This window comes from Electrophorus electricus, chromosome 6 (genome assembly GCF_041902795.1).
Source record: "Electrophorus electricus isolate QZ-2024a chromosome 6, ASM4190279v1, whole genome shotgun sequence".
NCBI lineage: Eukaryota > Metazoa > Chordata > Actinopteri > Gymnotiformes > Gymnotidae > Electrophorus > Electrophorus electricus.
The window spans coordinates 35,365,826-35,385,993 of record NC_137502.1 but is presented as its reverse complement, the minus strand read 5'-3'; the positions used below and the strand labels follow the sequence as shown (position 1 = coordinate 35,385,993).

Below are 20,168 nucleotides of genomic sequence, written 5' to 3'. Positions count from 1 at the left end.
TACCTCATAGAGCCATTTACTTCATAAAGCCCTTTTTGACCAAAATAGAACAGGTTCTGCTCCAGTTCACGCACCTCATTTTTAATTGTGCGGCACATTTCCACTAAAAACAAACAGGTTCTGCAACCCAAAATGTGTACATCAGGCTTTTCAGCACAAACCATGATTACATCCGACAATGTGTGTTGTGCAGTGTCCTCTGCTGATGATGTATCCTTGGTTCCAGTAAAAACTGGTGCAAACACGGACCAGTTCTCTGAAACCTGAACAGAACCAGTTCAAGAACCAGTTATTTTAGTCAAAAAGGGCAAATAGTGCTCGTTTAACTGATATCGATTAAGCCACTACAGTGTCAACAACTAATCAGCCCAGGTAGGTCTAGGTTCAGGCTTTAAGTAGGTCTGGTACACTGGTCATCTACAGCAACAAACTTCAAAGTAGTTGTGTAAAATCTCTAGAAATGGATTCTTTGTGAAAGATTAGTGCGTGACTTGGCATCAGCACAAATGGACATCCCCCGTCAAATATTTAAACCCCAAAACCACAAAATCCACAAAAATAACACATTCCTGTTTATTTCTTCCTGCTCTATTGCACAGTGGCACACAACAATACATGTACAAAAGTACTTCATGTTATATTCCATTCAAGAAATTAAAAAACAAAACCTCTATAAAATGCATTTATAGATACCACATGCACAGTACACAGCCGAACTCGACAGGGCAGAGGTAGAAGTCTACTTTTGGCTTCAAGATCATGTTGCTTATGTACTTCGGTTCTTTTTTAGTGAAACAGTTGTGTGTCTGCAGCATGACACAAGTGGACAGTGGTAGTCAGGTTTTACAAGATAAAGAAAAAATGCCCTCCAGTACAAAGCCACAATAGCAGAGGTTAGAACTAAGTTTCCAGCAAAAGACATTTATCACAGGATGTCCGATATAACTGTACCCAGGTATAATGTACTGTACACAAAAATACTATAAAGGCTTTTAGACGTTTTTGTACGGGTGTGTGTAACATTGCCGTTTCAATACCCTGTGAGTAACACAGACCACATTCTCCGTTATTAATAAGTGTCTAATCTCATGCATGAAATGGTGCTGAAATATCTGCACCACATGAAGTCCTGTCAACCTTGAACACAGCCTACGTACAGTCAGCAGAGACAGGGAACAAAGAGGCCAAACAAAATGCAGAAATTAACAGTAAATTCCTGACTGACATTTGGTCATTTGACATTCTCTGCATCAGAAAAGGACAGGAAAAAAAAATTATATATTTTATTTATATATATATATATATATATATATATATATATATATATATATATATATATATATATATATATATATATATATATATAGCCTAAAGAAAAAAATCAAAACACTAAAATCCACACTTGAATCATATGATCACCGCTCCTCCTCCTCTCATGTCTTGGCCTGGCTTGGAAACCTCTGTAAGACCACAAGGGCTTCCTCTAAACTGTGCCAACCGTCAATACTGTGTAATACAGCGATACACTGTACCACTCCACCTATGAGCTGAAAGTTTCTCAGATCACTGCAACCAATCAGAATTATCCTTCAGCACTGTCGTTATGGTGAAACGTGGTTAGTGGGTGTCTCGAGTACTTTTTCAGCAAAATTCTAATGGTTTTATAGCATGTAGTATTCAGTTGCACTGGTATTGGCACATGAACACTATACTGCAGAATGGTTTGGGAAGGAATGTTCTAGAGTATCTGAAAGCCTTGAAGGTTGAACAGCAAAATGATGACTGTATTTAAACTTGACTTATTCCTAACAGATAAACAAACTTGCCTTTTGCCCCTTAAACATTAATTTGTTTAATTAAATGTATTTTTTAAATACCACTCAATGTTTCACAGGCAAAAGTCTCTAGAGAAATATATATATGTTTAAATATAATTCTGGTTATTCTTTTGTTACAATAAAATCTAGGATAAATATTTGGTTTACTTGCTTGCCTCCATCAGCTGCAGTGCCAGTACTTAAACAGCTCTTTCTATCCACGAAGGCTTAAGGGCATTTAGATTTGACTTTTTATTTTTTCTACATTCAAAAAAATCTCCGAAGGCTCATTCAATTTAGGAATTTCAAATTTCATCTAAACCCCCACAACACACACAAAGCATAGTCAGAAAGTAGCAGTGAAAATCAAAGGCTATGAGATTACACACTCCATCAGATGAATTACACATAGTGACAAAAGGATGTTTACCTAAGAATGCAACTTAATTGTTTTATTCAACATTAAATATATTTTGGTACTCACTAAACAAACTTTGAACCTAAATGTTGTTACTCCTTCAATATCATTCTACATGTCTCACCAACGGTTTGTAGCCTAAAATTCACTCTTGCATGGAAGGAAGAATATCTAAAGTGGCAGCTGCATAATGAAGACAGCTGCACTCCATCACTCTGGACACCAGGTTCTTGCATTCTACAAATCAGTGCCATTCCGTTCCCGCCAAAACGGATGCCATTCTATAGTCTCCTCGTTAACAACCTGAAATCTGTTTCAGCTGTTTCTCTGCTACATTTGTTCAGTGCAGAAAATAAAACACACTAAATAAACAGAGATTCAGACTTCCCCTGAGGGGGCTAGGCAGCCTACAACAATTTCAGAAAAAAACCTAAATACAAAAGGTCAGAGACAAAGACCCTGCAAACTCTGAAACAGCAGCGCTTTAAAATGGCCCTTGACGCAGATCTTGGACGTTAGACACTCGGGTGGGATCTAAAGGCAGTAGGAGGTGAGGCTGGCAGAGAAGCGGGATTTAAAACAGGAAGAGAAGGACTTGAACTGGGTGCCTACAATGACCCATTAGGATGCAGCAGGCATGACACACACTGACGGGCACAGAGGTAAAGTGTTTCTCTACCTTTCACTGTTTTATGAATGGACACGTTTATGTAGAAAAATCAACATCAAAGAAAAATCTTTAAATGCATGGACTAAATATTTAATGATACAGCAAATTCATCTTGCGTCAACACTGAAGGGCTTAAGTAATGTGTGTGTGCGTGCGTGCGTGTTAGGCAGTCCGCAGCAGGCTCTCTGGGTCTGAAAGGGCACAGTAGAGTGTGTATCCGAGTTCGTCTATTTCCTGTGGGGTCAGTTCACAGAACAGGTTCACCTTAGGATTGAGGGCGCAGGGTAGCCTCCCAGCCTCTAGGTGTCCCACCAGTGAACGGAGCAGCTGTGTGAAACGATCAGCCAGTGCCTCGTTAGTCCAGCTGCCCTTACTCTCGCTGAGCAGCAGGATGGCGTTTGTGAGCTGACTGGCGTTGAGGCATGCCAGGGGCGGGTTCAGCTTGCACACGGCCTTGGCCACCTTCAGGCAGACGCCGCGGCAACCGCCGTCCTCCTGGTCGAGCGCACGCAACCTGGCCGTCTCCGCCACGCGGAAGCTCTGCCGCCAGAGGTTCTGGTGGCGCTCGGCGGCCAGCCGGTGCGTCTTGGCGATCAGTGAAATGCCGTCCTCCATGACGAGCAGCGGGAGGAAGTCCACGTACAGGTGCCGGTCTGTCTCATACTGCACCTCCAACGTCAGCGTCTCTGAGGGCACCACAGGCCGGATGACATAATCCAGAACGCTGCCGATCGCCGGCCAGTTGATGGAGCCAGCGACGAGCTTCTCAAAGACTTCCAGAACACTTTTGGGGGAAAGGTAGCCGCCTACCATGCAGCGGTCCCAGTAGCTGCTGCCACGCGGAAAGTATTCCAAGTTCTCTCGACGGACGAGCCAGAAACCAGGGACATTCATGATGGTGTCCTCGCCCGGAATGGACGACCAGAGATTCTTCTCCAGGATCAAAGGAACCATGAGCTGAGCATGATCTGCTGTTACCACCTACACAAGAAAGGGGGCGCAAAGAAGCAAATCGAAGGAAACAGTGGGGAAGGATTAATGTGCCACAGTGGTTTGGTGAGGTTGTTTGCCTGACATATGAGAATACATTTACATTTATGGCATTTAGTTGATGCTTACAATTACAATAACTTACAATTATGATTGAGTACAACTTGAGCAATTGAGGGTTAAGAGCCTTGCTCAGGGGCCCAAACCAGCAACCTTCTGATTACAATTCAAGTACCTTAACCACTGAGCTACGCCTGAGCTATGCCAGAATAGATGCGTTGTATTTGAGAACATGTATTTAGACTTTATAATGGTACCCTTAATTTACCAAGTAAATATAAAGGTCCTATACTTTAAAATACGATCTGCCTTTTTATTGATTTTATTATAGACAGATCGTATTTTAAAGTATAGGACCTTTATATTTACTTGGTAAATTAAAAGGGTGCATATAACGAAACATTTTACCACCAGTACTACTCTCATCGTTATTGCTCCTCCTACTCCTGGCCCTCTCCTCACCTGCAGGTCGTCGTAGAGGCTCCCACTGAGGTACATCTCTCGCAGGGGCATGTCGGGCAGCTTGGCGTGGAGGAAGACGCGGAGCTCGGCGCAGATGTCCAGGGCAGCGCGGCGGGCCAAGGCTTGTTCCTCCGCGGGGATGACCACCCGCTCCTGGAAGAACATCCACAGGTGCTCCTGCAGGGACAAGCGCAAGCGTGCCCTCTGCAGGTCAGCCTTAGCAGCACCACCCAGAGCCCGCCGCAGGCCGTCTGAGGACGTGTCCACGCACACGCGCACACACACACACACACACACACACTTCAGAGAATGATACAAACTCACGCATGCCTGCACACACGAGACAAGTCAAGCAGATCAGAGCAGGAAAAATGCAAACATGAGTCGAAAGAAATGGGTCTGGAAAAGCAAATAATGGAATTGGCATTGATTAGTGTTGACAGGCCAATTCCACTGTGATACCTTAATTCATTAGCTAGAGAGATTTAAATGACTAAGCACAAAAGAAAAAAACACAATGGTACAAGAATGTGGAAACTTCACAAAAAAGCCAATGAGACATTGGTCAATCTGTAAAACATCATCTGGGCAACCAGATGGTAAAATATTAAACAAGCTAAAAGGTTAACATTGCAACCCACTGCAAAAGCCACTACCAACTTAAAACCACCAATCTGATATACACGCACCTCCCCCAATGACCTACAAGACACCAGGACACAAACAAACAGCAAAGCCAATTTAAATAACCAAGCATAGACCAAAAAGTGATCCAAACATAAAAACAAGAGACATTTTAAATGTACCAGTAAGTAATAAGGGTTGAGCACAACTAACTGCAGTATGGATTATGTAAAACAAATCCACATGCAGTAATCTACCACTTCTTAGATATTTATATCACACATTTGATTTCACAACACAGCATGCAAAGACACTTGAAAACAATCTACATCTTTGCAGGTAGAACCTGAGGGGAAAATTGGAGTTGGCAAGCCATGTTTGGAAAGATTTAAAGCAGGCCTCTATTTTTAGCTGATTTCAACATTCCTCAGATTTAAGTCAAACCCAAAGTTAGCTCTCTCACCACAGCATTCGGATTTGTTCTAGAATTCATGTCACACTTCCTTAGACAGACTGCTACTCCAGCCTCGTAACCAGGGCCCAGGTTCATGGTGTCAGGGTCTAGGCTGAGTGTGCAAATACCTGGCTGTGAAAAGTTGGAGGAAGTGGGCAGGGTTTGGAGAGAGCGGCTAAGATTCTGCTTCATGTCTCGGTTCAGCGTCCGTGGCGACGACCCTAGCCAGCTGGGCTCCTCCCAACTCCTCTTGCCTGATTGGGTGGCTTTGGTTGGGCTGGAAGGAGCACTGAGAGCTCGGTCATATATCTGAGAGACAAAATGACAACAGGAGGCACAACACAGAGATGAATGCAACTAGCACAGAGACCAATTACAAGCAATGCACCATCTTAAAGATCAATAATCAACAGGCACGCACACGCACACACAAAAACCCACATGTGAACAGCATAAGCAATACTTTAGTATTGCATTAGTGCTGACTATTAATTACTATGATCAGTAAATTCCATTAGATCCATCAGATTAACACTACCTGAAGTGTCATGGAAAATCACAGATCAATGATGTAAAGCAGCGCGACAGATAAAGAACGTGACTCTGTGTGTGTGTGCTCACTCTCTTCACTGCCAGCGTGGCGATGCCCAACATGGCAGCACCCCCGACCCCCAACACCAGCTTGGCATTGGACAGCATGAAGTCGATGGCCGAGCCAATGCCGTTGTCATCCTTCTTCCCTTTCCGATCGCCGCTCACTCCCGCCATCCTCTCCGCGCCTTAGTGAAGGTTTGGGAGACTGGGGGCTGAAACTGAACATGGGGTCATAATTATACGGCTTATTGAAACATCAGTCAGATGTTTTGTTAAGGTGTTGTCAAGGTCAGAAAGACAGAGACAGAAACCAGGAATCTGAACAAGCACTTTCCACAACACATTTAAATGTCCTTCACACCCTGCACAACACCGCAACCCCTTGGGTGTTGGAACCTGCTAAAGTACACACCTCCATCTCGCAACTTTCCTTATAGGGAGAGATATAGAGCAACCTTACATTCATACCTGCAACTGTTCAGACCCCTGGTGGTAGTGGAACTCCACCCCACTGCCCTGCCCTGGTGGAGGAGGTGGTGCTGGGCACTCCTGCCGTGCCCTGCTGGTGAGGGCTAGACTAGCCCACCCAGACGGCTGTTGAGGAAGAACTGGCCCCTCTTCAGCGCGTCCTCCTTCTGCCCCGGAGCGCTGAGTGCCTGACACCGTCTGAACTCCCGGGTCACGGTGCGCTGGTAGTAGTTGCGGTCGGTGTACTGCAGATGGCGCCCTGCACGGAGCAGCGCTCTGTACAGCTCCAGCACGGCACTGCGAGACCAGCCGCCCATCAGGGAGAGCTCACGCTGGGCCGATATGCACCTAGGCAAGCACACACACGCGCGTGGACATGTATGAGCATGTAAGCGCGCGCGTGCACGCACACGCACACACACAGAGCAAAGATGGAGCATGTACCAACTGTGAATGAATTCTAGATACATTACATTACCTGTAATACATGTCTTACAAACACAAACAGGTATTACTAGCCTTTGTAGCTCTGGCTCTATCTGCTAACCCAGTGTGCTCTGTCATTAGATAGACCTTACAAAATGCCATCAGCTTAAATTTTAACATGCACCAAAAGACATGAAACTGGTTGTAATCATTAAAAGGAAAGCATTTACGTCCTAGAAGCTTTTGCTCTCAAAACTTTAAAAACGTTATGTTTTCAACACTTACACACCCTGCACACGTTATGGGTGAGTGGCTAAAGGATGTTACGACCCTTCCAGCTGAAAACCCACCACTGCTACCGACACGGCCCAAGCCCGGTGTCCTCACACCACCAGCTACTACGATGATGTAACGATGACCAAGCTACGTCAAAGCGACCGGTGTTTACAACACGAGCCCAGCTTATTCTGCCCAGAAAACCATATTACACATTAGTTTTGCCCACGACCGAAAGTTGGGCTAATGGCTTCGCGTTACGGAGCCAAGTCTACATTCGCCATCCAGCTAGCGGTAGGTAAGCTAGGTTAGCTCATTAACTTTAGCCACATCACTACCGTAACAGCACTGTGACACGACATTGCCTTAACACTCACTGGTGGACAGACAAATGCACATCAGAACAACACATCACCTTCCCCAAAATGCACACACTAACTAACCTAGCCATTATTACACTTACATGCTAATTAATAAAGCAAGCATGCTAGCTAGCTAGTTGGCCAAGTCCCCTAGTCGCTAAGCAACGTTAGCTACGTTAGCTAATTGAAAGCTTCAAGAACCAGGGAGCTGGCGGCAGCCTACAAATAGGAATATAATAAAATATAATAAACTATAAATAACAATATGAAAATATAATAAAAAGTAAATAAGTAAATCCAACACAACAGCCTAACCCTTTTAGTAACGTTTACTGAAACTCACGTTTGAGTATATCTGAGGAGTATGTCCTTTACAGCGTAGCTGCAAGTTAACCTTAGCTCCACTGGCGTTAAAGAACACACCGGAAGAGGAATCCCATCTCAAGTTTTGAACAAAGATAATATCTTCCGTGTGTTAATAAAAAACTTGTAAAATCTGTGTAAAGTCTAAATTAACGGAATATAACTTTATTCAAAATGTAATATATTTTCTAAAAAAAAAGAGATAAAGTCATCCTTTAAGAGCTGTCTATATAGTCAATGCAAACTGTGAAACAGCTGCAATCTTAATTTTAAAACCTGTACTATTTTAGAAAGAATGTAATTGCCTTTAGAGATATAAAGTTCAGCTTCAAAAAGTTGTTTTTGTTCCACGCAGTTGTTAAAAAATATATTTTACTTGTCTACGTGATCTAATTACCAAAGCACATGTCTGCAACACAATCCAGAGGAGGCTCTACTTTCTCAACGTAAAACATATACCTGATTGCATCAGACAGGGATTCACCAGGCCACCAGCCAAGCTCTATGGAATGTGATCACATGTACCTAAAGAGACAACTGCCCAACAGCCTTAAAGTCAGTCATATGACTGCAGCTTCTGACCTCTCATGACGGCAATGTCTGACCTCTCATAGCTGATATGTATGACTTGAATAATGACACTTTACCTGATTACAGAATGCACCACAAATCATTATGAAATAATTATCCCCGAATATACTTCAGGATGGCATCAGAAGTGTTCCTAAATTATAAAACGTAAGCATTCCATTAAACATTCCATTAGGGATCGATAACTGTATCAGTGAACTTTGGGGAATCATAATATGTACAGTCATATTATCTACGAGTGAGCCTTACATTGTTTTAGACTTTTAGAGTTTAGAGTTTTAGACTTTTAGACTTTTCAGCAAAGGAGAATGCTTGTGTGACAACTTAGCCAGTGATACAGTTAGCCTCTGTTTGGAGACGGGAAATGGAATTCCTTAATTGGAGTCACTGGGTCTATATTACAGTTCTGCTTTTCTCACTGGGAGCAAACTTCTTCACTACACGTACACACATTTCTGAGAGTCTCTTCAGCACGGAGGTGAGTGGAAATTCACATAAACTAATGTCTTTATATGGCATCAATAATACTTCAATACCTTCCTTATAACATGCAGTTCAATATTCTGACTGCATTGCATGTATATACATTTGAAGCTGATTTGCTGGCATTAGAATAACAGATTTCAAAAGACTTGCTGAATGTTAGTTGGTAGTGGTATTGTCTATATGTTGGTAGTGGTATTGTAATAATGTAAGCTAGTGTATATATATATGTGTGTGTGTGTGTGTGTGTGTGTGTGTGTGCACATAGTGAGTAAAAAGAAATTACACATACATATATATATATATATATATATATATATATATATATATATATATATATATATATATATATATATATATATATAATTTATTTATTTTTTTCATTTTTAATAGGATTCTAAAAGGTCTAAAAGCAAAATAAAATAGAATTTGACATATGTGGTGTGTTGGAGAAGGCTGTGTATGAGGGATCTTATCATGCTCTTTTATGATTTAAAGTAAATTAAGTAGGGGAATTATGCTAATTGATCATTAGGTTTGGTACATAAAATGTTTATGCTTTGTGGGCCATATATATGTATTTGTGTGTGTGTATGTGTTGAACACTGTGTTTTCTCTCTATGCATTGTCCCAGAAATGTATTATGATATTGTCTAGACCACACTGACGTTGAATAAATTTACTAACAATTGCTAAGAAAGATTACTCATTTAAAATCATAAACTTAGGTCAACTTCCTTTTGAATGAGCATATGTACCGAGAAACCAAAAAAAGAGGATAAAAGAACTATGAGGACAGTGGGTATATGCATACAGACAGAACCTTATTATTACACTTGCCCTGCCGCAAGCAACATGAGGCATGTTCCCATGATGACTTGCATCACAAATTCAATGTTTTCCTCATTGTTGGAGAAACTGGGGGTGGGGGGGGGGGGGTGCTGTAAATTTGGAACCTCCTCTTAAGCACATGTGTAGTCATGATCACAGATTATCGTCCTGCTGTTTTTCCTTGGAGGCATTGTATTGTTTTGGAATCCCATTTTTCCAATTCAAGGAGAATTCCTATTCCCATAGGCAGCCTTTTGTTGGGACTATATGGTAACCTATGGAGACAATAATAAACATATTGAATTACAACCTAACCATGAAGATGCAGTGAGTCTTATTTTACGATGACAAAGCATATTGGCTGTGATTATTCAAGCCATATGAGTTCAGTATAATGTAAAGTTATAGTCAGTATAAAGCCCACAATTGTTGGCTTTCTAACGCATTGCTTAATACTCGTATTAGTACATAAGGCATGATGAATAAGTGTATAAGATAATTATTTGCTCTGGAATCTGGTATGACGGTCCTTTTAAATGCTCTTTTCAGTTTTTAAGTATGCATTTTTGTACTGAAAGAAATTGACACAATATGAAACTGTGGACAGAGTTCCTTTTTTCTTTGTTGTTCTGAAAAAAAATCAAGCTTTGTTGGCAAAGGCCTCATATTTTTCCTTTTGGTTCTTTTCTCCTCAGAATGGCACTTCTTTACCCCATTCCAGTATTGGATGTCACCATGAAGGAAGCAAGCCGGGTGCTTCAGCTCATCCTGAGCCCAGAGGAGTATGACCACTACAAAAGTGCCCTCTCGCAGCAGACTGAGGCACTTAAGGAGACCCAGGAGCAGCTGGCATCCAGTGCCTCGCACCATGAGAACTGGGTGACTGAGCAGTTCAAACAGCGCCTGCTCTCCTGTAGGGACCCCCTGCCCACGTCCACGGCCATCCCTTCTGTCCTTCCTCCATCCAAGGCCAAGGGGGAGTGGACACAGCTAGAGCGAGCAGCAGCGTTGCTGTGGGCTGCAGCCTGTCTGTACAGTGAGCCTTGGCTTGTTGAGGGTGACGTACCAACAGAACGCACACAGCAGTCCGAAGTCTTTTCTGCCAGTCGTCTGCCAGGCAAAGAGCAGGATCAGATAAAGGTAAGCCTTTTGGTTCTGCCATCTACACCATTTCATCTACAGTATTTCTTATTCTGTGACTTCTCAGAACATTAATATGATGGCTAGCTAGTAGTAATTAATAAGTAATAACCAACAACTAATGTGAAGTAGCTATACAAATCTACTCTACAGCTAACATATTTCACTATTTCCAGCAAAGGAGTTTCAGTTTCCGTATTTTTTTAACCAGGACATGTTTTTGTTCTCAGGTGTATCCAGAGAGCCTCCATGCCATTGTCATTTGCAGAGGAGGTATAGTCCCCATTCAAATCTTACAAAGCCTGAGAGGCATTGTCTCCTGTTTGCCTCTTCTTGACATCTACACCCAGTTAGCTCAAGCAATGTGCCTGCAAGTTGCACCAGCTGAGCAGGATCCACACCCAATCTGTGCATTATCTGCCCTTCATCGCCACATCTGGCACATGGTCAGGGAGGAGATACTGAAGACTGGTGGTGAAGCAGCAAAATCACTCGACCTGATGGAGAGTGCCATTCTGGTACTGACACTGGAAGACTGTCCCGCACCAGCCGATCTGGCAGACACCCTCAACACCATCCACTTGGGTGGGCTGAACGGACAATGCTGGAGATACTATGACAAGGTATATCCACTTTGGTGCATTTTATAGTTTGCTATAAAAGTAATGTGATGTGGTCCAAGATAAATTACTTTCACCTATCACTGAACACAGTACCTAATACAGCGCTAAACCAAATTGCACAAGGAGGAAAGGCAGATTTATTCTTGGACTGAACTGCTCAGTTAAAGATAATTATGAATTAATACTCCTGTGTTGTTCAAACATAGACTACATCCAGAAAATGATCCATAAAGTTCACATACACACACATAATAAAATGAAACAACTGTTCATATTTTTCTCCACAGGTGGTGAACATGGTGGTTTTCAAAGACTGTCTAGCAGGCATGGTCTTTGAACACAGTGCTGTGGATGGCATGGTGGCTGGACTTATAGTTGAAAGTGTATGGAACCTCTCAGAGTCACAAAACATAGAGCATATGCGAACTCAGGCATTAGCAAGTAGGTCAGATAGCGCTTCCTTAAATCTGCTTAATTTCCCATTACAGAGTATTAGCATGCCGAATCAACTTCTTGAAATCCTTCCACAAATGAGCAACCCTATGATCACCTTCGAGGTTTCATCTTATCCTGATGTTTTCACCACTCTAAGGGCTCACAGAGGTTTATATGATGCATGGATTAATTTTGCTTTACAGCTCTCTCTAACACAAACCCTTGGGGAATTAGTTGCCAGCCACATCATGGTGACTCCCACTCACATGAGACATTACAAACATGGTCGCTGTGATCCAACTTATTCCGTCACAATGCAGTCTCGCCAACTGGTTTCAGCATTGGGTTCTTGTGTTAGGCCAGACAACAGTCTTCATTTCACCATGCAAATCTTCCAAAAGTTCCACCTGGCATTCTTAGAGCACAAAAATCTTATCAAAGCCACAAAAAGTGGCCAAGGGGTAGGACCTCATTTAGCTGTCTTGCGCAGCAGTATGTCTCAAGACAACCCACTAAAGAAATTTCTAGATCTTTTCGGCTGCCCCTCCATCTACCTCACTGGATCAGATCTGATGGAAGGTGTAGAGTGTGCTGTGGGCAATGTGTATGCTACTGACCAACTGGCTGTTACTTATCTGGGCAAGCAAGACAAAGTTCGTCTTATACTGAATGGGAAGGGGACCTTTGCCTGTGTATTAGTAAAACTAACACAGTGTCTTGAGCTAAACCTAAAGCTGGTGATGCTTCTTGCAGTAAGGTATGCAATTGCTGGGCAGATGGGTGCTATTGAGTGCCTCTTGCAAAGAGAAGAACAAATAAATGGAAACACAACAGAGGATTTCACTAGTGTTGTTGATCAGAAAGGATGGAACAAAGTCATGTGCAAACAATCCTTATATTCTGCTCCTGAAGGAAAGTCAAATTTCACCCTAGTGATTCATGGTGGGGCAGGAGAAGAAATGATGCTGAGTCATAAGGTGGTTGACATCATTGAATTTGCCCTTCAGACAGCCCTGACACTGGGAGCACAGGTGCTATGCTGTGGAGGCAGCAGTTTAGATGCAGTGCAGAGGAGTGTAGCTGCTTTAGAAGACTGCTTCTTATTCAATGCAGGTAAGGGTTCGGTGTACAACCGAAGTGGACAGCATGAAATGGAAGCTACCATTGTGGATGGACATGAAAGGAATTCTGGATCGGTGGCTTGCTTGCGCAGTGTGAAGAACCCTGTCAAAGCAGCTCGGTGTGTCATGGAAAAGAGTTCACACTCACTACTCACAGGAGACGGAGCCGAGGAGTTTCTGGAGGGTCTTCCTGAGAAAGAAAAACCAATGAAGCCAGAGTACTTCCACACTGATATCAGACGCAAGGAGCTGGCTATGAAGCTAAGCGGCAGTAAAAACAGCCATCCCCAGACTGTAGGTGCAGTTGCTCTGGATCCTTGGGGCAGGCTTGCAGCAGCTACATCCACTGGGGGGTTAACAGGCAAGTGGAAAGGGAGAGTTGGTGATACAGCAATTGTGGGGGCAGGAATATATGCTGATGATAAACTTGCGGTGACATGCTCAGGTGACGGTGATGCATTCTTACGCCAGACAGTTGCTCATAAGGTAGCTAGTCTCTACAACCTCAAAGGCTACAGTTTAAGACAGGCTTGTCAAGAGGTGATTTATGATGATCTAGAAGCAAAGTTTGCTGGAATCATTGCAATTGACCATAAGGGTGAAGCTGTAGTTGAAACAAGTGCTGGAGTGATGTTTGTTGCTTCCATGGTCAATGGTCATGTTAGAACTGAAGTCTTCAGACCCATGATGAGCTTTGCACATGTGATTTGGGAAACTGATGAACTGGTAGCTCATTTGCATACTGAACCCTGGACCCCAGGAACCACGATTATCACTCGAAAGGCATTAAATGGACCAAACAGCATCTTTCAGTTAACTGTACCTGACTATGTAACAATGTTACTGGGTGCACAAACAGTTGCCAACTTGCTCTGTGAGAAACTTGGTGTGTACCGCTGTGCCCTTGTGTTCATGCCCCAGCTAGACAAGCCTGCTCATGTCAAAATTTTGCCTCTTCATGGTCTAGAACCCAAATGGGAGCCACATCTTGCAAAGGAAGAAGAATTCCACATATTTGATCCTGGTTACTGCAGTTCAAAGAGTGGCCCACGTTGTGAGGACACTTACTTAGAACATGTACAGGAAAAAATCAGGGCTCAGCTCTCAACACCCAATGCACCACCTTGTTATGATTTCCATGGAGATCCATGTCATGATGACCTTTTTTCACGCATCGTGAGAGGGGAGGAGAAACAGTGGCGTGTGTGGGAAGACAATGAACATGTAGCTTTTCTGACCCCATTCCCAAATAGTCCTGGCCTTACGGTTGTGGTGCCTCGGAAGCCACTATCAAGTGACATTTTTCGTCTAGACAGGAATGACTACACAGCCCTAATCTTGGCCACTTGGAAGGTGGCTAAACTTCTGCAAAAAGGAATGGGTGCTCGAGGAGTGGCTCTCATATTTGAAGGGTTTGAAATCAACTATGCCCATGCTAAGTTGATTCCACTTGTTTCAAAGCCTGACGAATTGCCTCTTGCAGTGCCTTTTCAGTTCTGTCCAACCTATCCTGGATATGTAACTTCTGCCAATGGTCCTCCAGCAAGTGAAGAGACTCTCAAAGAGATCCACACCAAGATCATATTGATCACTCCTCCTCGCTCTTGGGAACACCCCCAAAGCCACTCCACATTAGCCATCAAAAGCCAGTGGTACTGCAATCTCTTTCAGATCCAAAACACTTTATTCCACAGCACAGTTGACTACTTTAACAACAAATGCAAGTATGCATATGCTCTGACACCAATCACAACTGACTCAATTTCCTCACCAATAGGACTGGGGTCAGATTCAGAGCCTGTGTTCATCAATATGTTTGGCCAGGACATATACTTGGCTGACTCTATGCAGTTTGTGCTGGAATACTTCTTGCGATTCCAGGAAGGACTACCAGGGACATATTACATGTCTCCCAGTTTCCGTGGAGAGGATCCTGATACTACCCATCTAAACCAGTTCTACCATGTTGAGTGTGAGCTGCTCGGTGACATAGATGCTGCTATTAACATAGCAGAACACTATTTATCCCACTTAACGTGTGCAATGTTAAAGAGACACACCAAGATTATTATGAGTGCAGCAGGAACACTCTCCCATGCACAAGATCTACTGAAACAGTTGGAGAAAGGCCTTCCAAGAGTGACTCTGGACAAAGCCATCCTAATGATGCCCTCTATTGACTGCCTGGAGTGGGTGCAGGTGGGGCAGCCACAGTTTGGCAGAAAACTGACACGTAAAGGAGAAAGAATCCTGACTGAAAAGTATGGTGGTGCTGTTTGGTTGACGGAAATGGATCACCTTGGAGTACCATTCTACCAGGCTTATGTTGAAGGTTCTGACAGAAGCAAAGCAAAAGCCGCCGACCTCCTCTTGGGGTTGGGGGAGACCGTGGGCCTGGGGGAGCGACACCCCACCCCCGAGATGGTACAGGAGGCTCTTCAACACCATGCTATACCAGAGGAGTCTTACAGATGGTACATCAACATGAGGCAAATCAGTCCCCTCCTTACAAGTGGGTGGGGTATGGGCACAGAAAGATACCTGTGTTGGCTTCTACAGCACAATGATGTTAGGGACATGCAGATCATCCCCAGATTAAAGGCAAAGAAATACATGCCTTAAAACAAAGACTTAGATATGAACTAATAAACGATACCAACTTAGCTGTGAAGTTATGAGTCATGAAAACTTAATTCCATCTAGTCATAACTAAAAAGCATTACAGAGAATCTAAAGCTTTGTGGATTATACTTTCAAACATTAAGTGATTTAAGCGATTTTTTCTTACAAAAAGAACAATACATTTCATTTACTAACATGATTCAATACAATACTTGGAAATCATGTAAACATTGTTGGTATATGTTTTCTAATTTGTAAAAGAGCAATTACCTATCAGATCATTGCATAGTTGTTTTCTTTTTGATATGATAACTGATAATCATAATTGGCACTGTTTCCTAAATGTTGCTTTTGTGTGAACATTCAATATAGACCTATACCTGGAATCTTGTATTCTTAACTCATAATTAAAGGAGCAATAAGTATTTTTTAACCACCAACAATATTTCTGAAAGTGATTAATTACTATTTTTATATTTTTTCAAAGTGTAACTTGCATGAGAAGAATCAAATTGCTTTGTGGTCCTCAAATTTATCAGTTTATGCTCCATATACCAGGATTCCTACATGGAGGCAGTTGTGTTTAAAATAGATTTAGCACAAAATTTCCAAAATATTCAAGCCCAAGGTGTGATGGTTAGTGGTGTAATCAGTATGATGGCTGTTTCATAATGTCTTTGGAACAATGACTTGTTGCTCATTTAAGTTAATCTGAAATAAGACTGGTTTACAGATGCTGGTTTACAGGAGCTGGTTTACAGATGCATTCACATATCTTATTTCTCAAGATGTTTCTTGGCAATTTTCTTTGATGTGGTTTTATTCTGTGTTATGTGAAAATATCAATAAACACTATATATTTTAACCATATAGCATGTTATATGTTATCCATCTGTGCGCCCTCTGTCTCATTCTCTCTTTCTTTTGCAGCTCTTTGAATTCAACAAAGAATTTAAATAGATTATGACATGGTAAAAATAAATTAGGGATACAGCTGTAATCTAACTCACATCAAACACCAGGCACCAGGCAGTGGGTTGGATGCAATTAGGCCTTTAAAAGCAATCAATGTAAAAGGGAGCAATTTATCTAAGTGTTCCCTACAACAGAACACTAATGTTTCTTTAGCTTGTAGCATCAGCACAAAAGAAGACCCAGGGAATGCCATCTTCAATTCCAGTGGGTTAGTGTTAAACAGAAAAAACATCATATGGCAATAAAACACACCTAACACTAATGAACTAGAGAGAGAGACAACTATCTAAATAAATCAAACACACAAAACTTAACTGAGCAAACACCAAACATTAAATTAAACTAAATACATCTGTAGACAGGCACATGGCACTGTGGGAGTTAGGGTTAGGGGTTAGGGGTTAGGGTTAGGGTTAGAGGTTAGGATTAGGGGTTAGGTTAGGGGTTAGGGGTTAGGGTTAGGGTTAGGGTTAAGGTTAGGGTTAGAGGTTAGGGTTAGGCTCATGTTTGATCATACTTTTCATAAATATGTAGTGACACAGTGAGCGTGGGAAAAAGGGGGATGAAACACTGTTTTACCTTTACATTGTTTAAAAACAAAAACGTATTCAGAACACAAACATAGGCTCCAGTCAGATCACTCTTTATCAATTACTGAAATACAAGTATAACTGTATTTATATACAGTTTTTATAACAATAAAACTGAGGTGAAGTGTTTCATATTCTAATAACGAGGAAAAAACACTCGATAGGCATCTTCAATCTTGTGACAAAATCATTCACAAGCTAACAGATCTTGGTGAGAAAGGTTTTTCCTTTTCACTGGTATTCATGAGACCCAAATCTGCACAGTGTTCCGTCCTATGTCTATTGATCTTTATACACTATCAGCATTTAGCATATAACTGACAAATCAGTTCAATAGGGAACGTAAGGACCAGGCGTACACCTTACCATAGGTCTTGGTAAGAAAATGCATAGCACTACTGTAGTCCAACCATTGGGGGCGCAGGCCGCCTACTGACAGCTAAACTCATTACTCCGATAAACCAACCGTTATGGCAGGTCAAGTTGGGGCTCTTGTGAACGCGAAGTGGTTAGCCGATGCAATAAATAATAACAGAGTAGGGCCGAGTTTACGGATTCTGGACGCGTCTTGGTACCTGCCTAAACTACAGCGCAATGCAACGGAAGAGTTTAAACGATGCCATATTCCTGGAGCCTCATTTTTCGACATCGATAAATGTTGCGACACAACCTCGCCGTATGAACACATGCTGCCAACAGAGAGCGAGTTTGCGGACTATGTCGGAAATTTAGGAATTGCGAATAACACTCACGTCGTTGTTTACGATGGCACCGACTTTGGCTCATTCTCCGCGCCTCGGGTGTGGTGGATGTTTAGGTTTTTTGGCCATAATTCAGTGTCAGTACTAAACGGTGGACTTAAAAATTGGCTACGGGAAAGTCATCCAGTCACAGATCAGTATTTCAAACCAGAGTGTACCAGCTTCAAAACTTCCATAAACGCCTCTTGTGTGAAAACCTATGAAGACGTTCTGGAAAACATAACAAGCAAAAAGTTTCAGCTCGTCGACGCCAGAGTTGAGGGACAATTTCGTGGTATTGAACCCGAACCACGGGAAGGTAACATTATTTACGAAAATGGATAGTTACATGTCTAATAACCTGAATTATGTAGTTTTTACGTTTCTTAAAATTGATTAGGATCTTTCATTTAAGAAAAAAATATATAGCCAGGTTACATTTTGCATTCAGTGAAGCTGATTCATGAAACTTAGATGTGTGAACTTTCATTTGTGTTTCCATGTGGGATCATTGTCGTGAAGTACCCTTGGATTACACACGTTGACGTTTTTGTGCATGGACTGTCTTAATTCAATTTATTTGACCCCACAAAGGTGATTTAAGGCTGATGGTCTTATAGATTGAGTCAAGGGTGTTGGGCACAAGGAAAACTCAAAATTGTGCAGTGTACTGGAACTGCAGGACCCTTCTTGTGGGACTCTGCACTTGTGTCCACAGTGCAACCTATCATGCAGTTTCACAATTTTGACCAACACAGACTTGCTCACTGTAAGAGCGTTCGTAATGAATCTTACTTACTGGTCATTTGTTTGCACATCTGTTGCTTTTATTCATAAATTATTCTCAGAACATTTAAAATTAATTTTTTTAAGGAAAAAAAAAAAAAAAAAAGACTGATTCTCTTCCTCAGACACAGAACCTGGCCATGTGCCCGGCACCATCAACATGCCATTTCCCTCCTTTATGGACTCGTCTGGACTGGAACGGCCTGTCGAGGATCTGACAGAGCTGTTCAAGCAGGCGGGGGTCGACCTTCAGAAGCCCTTCTGGGTCTCCTGTAGCTCGGGTGTAACTGCTTGCCACATCGCCTTGGCTGCATATCTGTGTGGGAATGCAGATGTGTGCCTTTATGACGGGTCATGGACCGAGTGGTTTGCTAAAGCTGCACCTGAACATGTCATCTCTGAGGGTAAAGGCAAACAGCTGTGAGAGGGCTCATTTAATTGCAGGGTTTAGGAACTGGCCCTGAAAGTTCTGCAAACAGTAAAAACAGATGTCCTTGAGATTGTGCTTTTGTTTTATTGTCTGCACACTAATATCTAGTTTTCTAGGAATCACTTTCCACTTTGTTACTTCAGAGATTTAGAATTTAAGCCCATAATTCATAAAGGCTGAAAAGGAACAATCAAAATAGATAAAACATTAATTCCTATTTTGTTTTTGTTAGCCATTTATAATAAAACTATGAAGGACCAGTATAAGTGAATGAATAGTTGTGTCTCACTGGGGCTCAGTAGTCTATAATCAGGACATGGGTCTTTATTAAAGGATGAAAAATAACATTACTGATGTAGCCTGTGCACTGAAATTAGGTAATGTGACAGATTACTACATGACAGTTCTGTCTGGCTAGCACACACTGGTCTAGCTAGCACTTACTGTGTGTGTGTATATGTTTATGTAAGTGCTAGCTAGACCTGCTTGGTGCTTATAGGATTTATGGCCCTTTGTCAAGGGATGGATCTAATTATACATTGTGTAGGATTAGATTTAAATGTTTTACTGAGTGTCCTTTTGAATATTTTATGCATTGATTTGTTAAAGTATACCTGAGTATACTACATGTAACCATATTGTAGTGCTAATGGAAGTTAATCAACCAAGTTGAGTAAACCTCAACGAGCCTTTCTGAAGTTCAGTAGGAGGGTTTAAACAATGAAGAGGCAAATCTGGATTTCATAAATGTATTACAATAACAGCAACTGTAGAAGTACAATTCAGGCCAAAAAACTGAATAAAATAAATAAAAGTT

At 42.1% G+C, this 20,168-nt stretch overlaps 4 protein-coding genes across 4 annotated transcripts; 2 read left to right on the top strand and 2 right to left on the bottom strand.

The window, feature by feature from the left end:
* Nucleotides 1–559: 559 nt before the first annotated feature.
* On the bottom strand, nucleotides 560–6,263 carry mief1 (mitochondrial elongation factor 1). Its single transcript, XM_027020204.3, has 4 exons — nucleotides 6,117–6,263; nucleotides 5,624–5,804; nucleotides 4,418–4,668; nucleotides 560–3,886 (listed from the first exon to the last, which is right to left on the bottom strand). Exons 1-4 carry the CDS (start codon nucleotides 6,261–6,263, stop codon nucleotides 3,068–3,070), a joined length of 1,398 nt encoding a protein of 465 aa, XP_026876005.2. The 3' UTR covers nucleotides 560–3,067.
* A 398-nt stretch (nucleotides 6,264–6,661) lies between these two features.
* LOC145658646 (mitochondrial ribosome and complex I assembly factor AltMIEF1-like) lies at nucleotides 6,662–8,091 on the bottom strand. Its single transcript, XM_081716681.1, has 2 exons — nucleotides 7,965–8,091; nucleotides 6,662–6,905 (listed from the first exon to the last, which is right to left on the bottom strand). Exon 2 carries the CDS (start codon nucleotides 6,872–6,874, stop codon nucleotides 6,662–6,664), a length of 213 nt encoding a protein of 70 aa, XP_081572807.1. The 5' UTR covers nucleotides 6,875–6,905; nucleotides 7,965–8,091.
* Nucleotides 8,092–10,590: 2,499 nt separating this feature from the next.
* Nucleotides 10,591–16,700, top strand: LOC145658432 (uncharacterized). The gene is made up of 3 exons (XM_081715233.1): nucleotides 10,591–11,029; nucleotides 11,260–11,652; nucleotides 11,940–16,700. Exons 1-3 carry the CDS (start codon nucleotides 10,625–10,627, stop codon nucleotides 15,828–15,830), a joined length of 4,689 nt encoding a protein of 1,562 aa, XP_081571359.1. The 5' UTR covers nucleotides 10,591–10,624; the 3' UTR covers nucleotides 15,831–16,700.
* Nucleotides 16,701–17,836: 1,136 nt separating this feature from the next.
* Nucleotides 17,837–20,168, top strand: LOC113583722 (thiosulfate sulfurtransferase-like). Its single transcript, XM_027020193.3, has 2 exons — nucleotides 17,837–18,454; nucleotides 19,047–20,168. The coding sequence occupies exons 1-2, from the start codon at nucleotides 17,866–17,868 to the stop codon at nucleotides 19,343–19,345; spliced, it is 888 nt and encodes a 295-aa protein (XP_026875994.2). The 5' UTR covers nucleotides 17,837–17,865; the 3' UTR covers nucleotides 19,346–20,168.

What these genes read in the sequence shown, in the direction of transcription:
- mief1 (XM_027020204.3), bottom strand. Translation starts at nt 6,263, where the DNA reads ATGGCGGGAGTGAGCGGCGATCGGAAAGGGAAGAAGGATGACAACGGC. An exon ending in CTCCAACTTTTCACAGCCAG is followed by an intron (nt 4,669 to 5,623) that starts GTATTTGCACAC and finishes ACACGTCCTCAG; the next exon opens with ACGGCCTGCGGCGGGCTCTG. An exon ending in GCCTCTACGACGACCTGCAG is followed by an intron (nt 3,887 to 4,417) that starts GTGAGGAGAGGG and finishes TTTCTTGTGTAG; the next exon opens with GTGGTAACAGCAGATCATGC.
- LOC145658646 (XM_081716681.1), bottom strand. Translation starts at nt 6,874, where the DNA reads ATGGGCGGCTGGTCTCGCAGTGCCGTGCTGGAGCTGTACAGAGCGCTG.
- LOC145658432 (XM_081715233.1), top strand. Translation starts at nt 10,625, where the DNA reads ATGAAGGAAGCAAGCCGGGTGCTTCAGCTCATCCTGAGCCCAGAGGAG. An exon ending in AAGAGCAGGATCAGATAAAG is followed by an intron (nt 11,030 to 11,259) that starts GTAAGCCTTTTG and finishes TTTTGTTCTCAG; the next exon opens with GTGTATCCAGAGAGCCTCCA. An exon ending in GCTGGAGATACTATGACAAG is followed by an intron (nt 11,653 to 11,939) that starts GTATATCCACTT and finishes TTTTCTCCACAG; the next exon opens with GTGGTGAACATGGTGGTTTT.
- LOC113583722 (XM_027020193.3), top strand. Translation starts at nt 17,866, where the DNA reads ATGGCAGGTCAAGTTGGGGCTCTTGTGAACGCGAAGTGGTTAGCCGAT. An exon ending in TGAACCCGAACCACGGGAAG is followed by an intron (nt 18,455 to 19,046) that starts GTAACATTATTT and finishes TCTCTTCCTCAG; the next exon opens with ACACAGAACCTGGCCATGTG.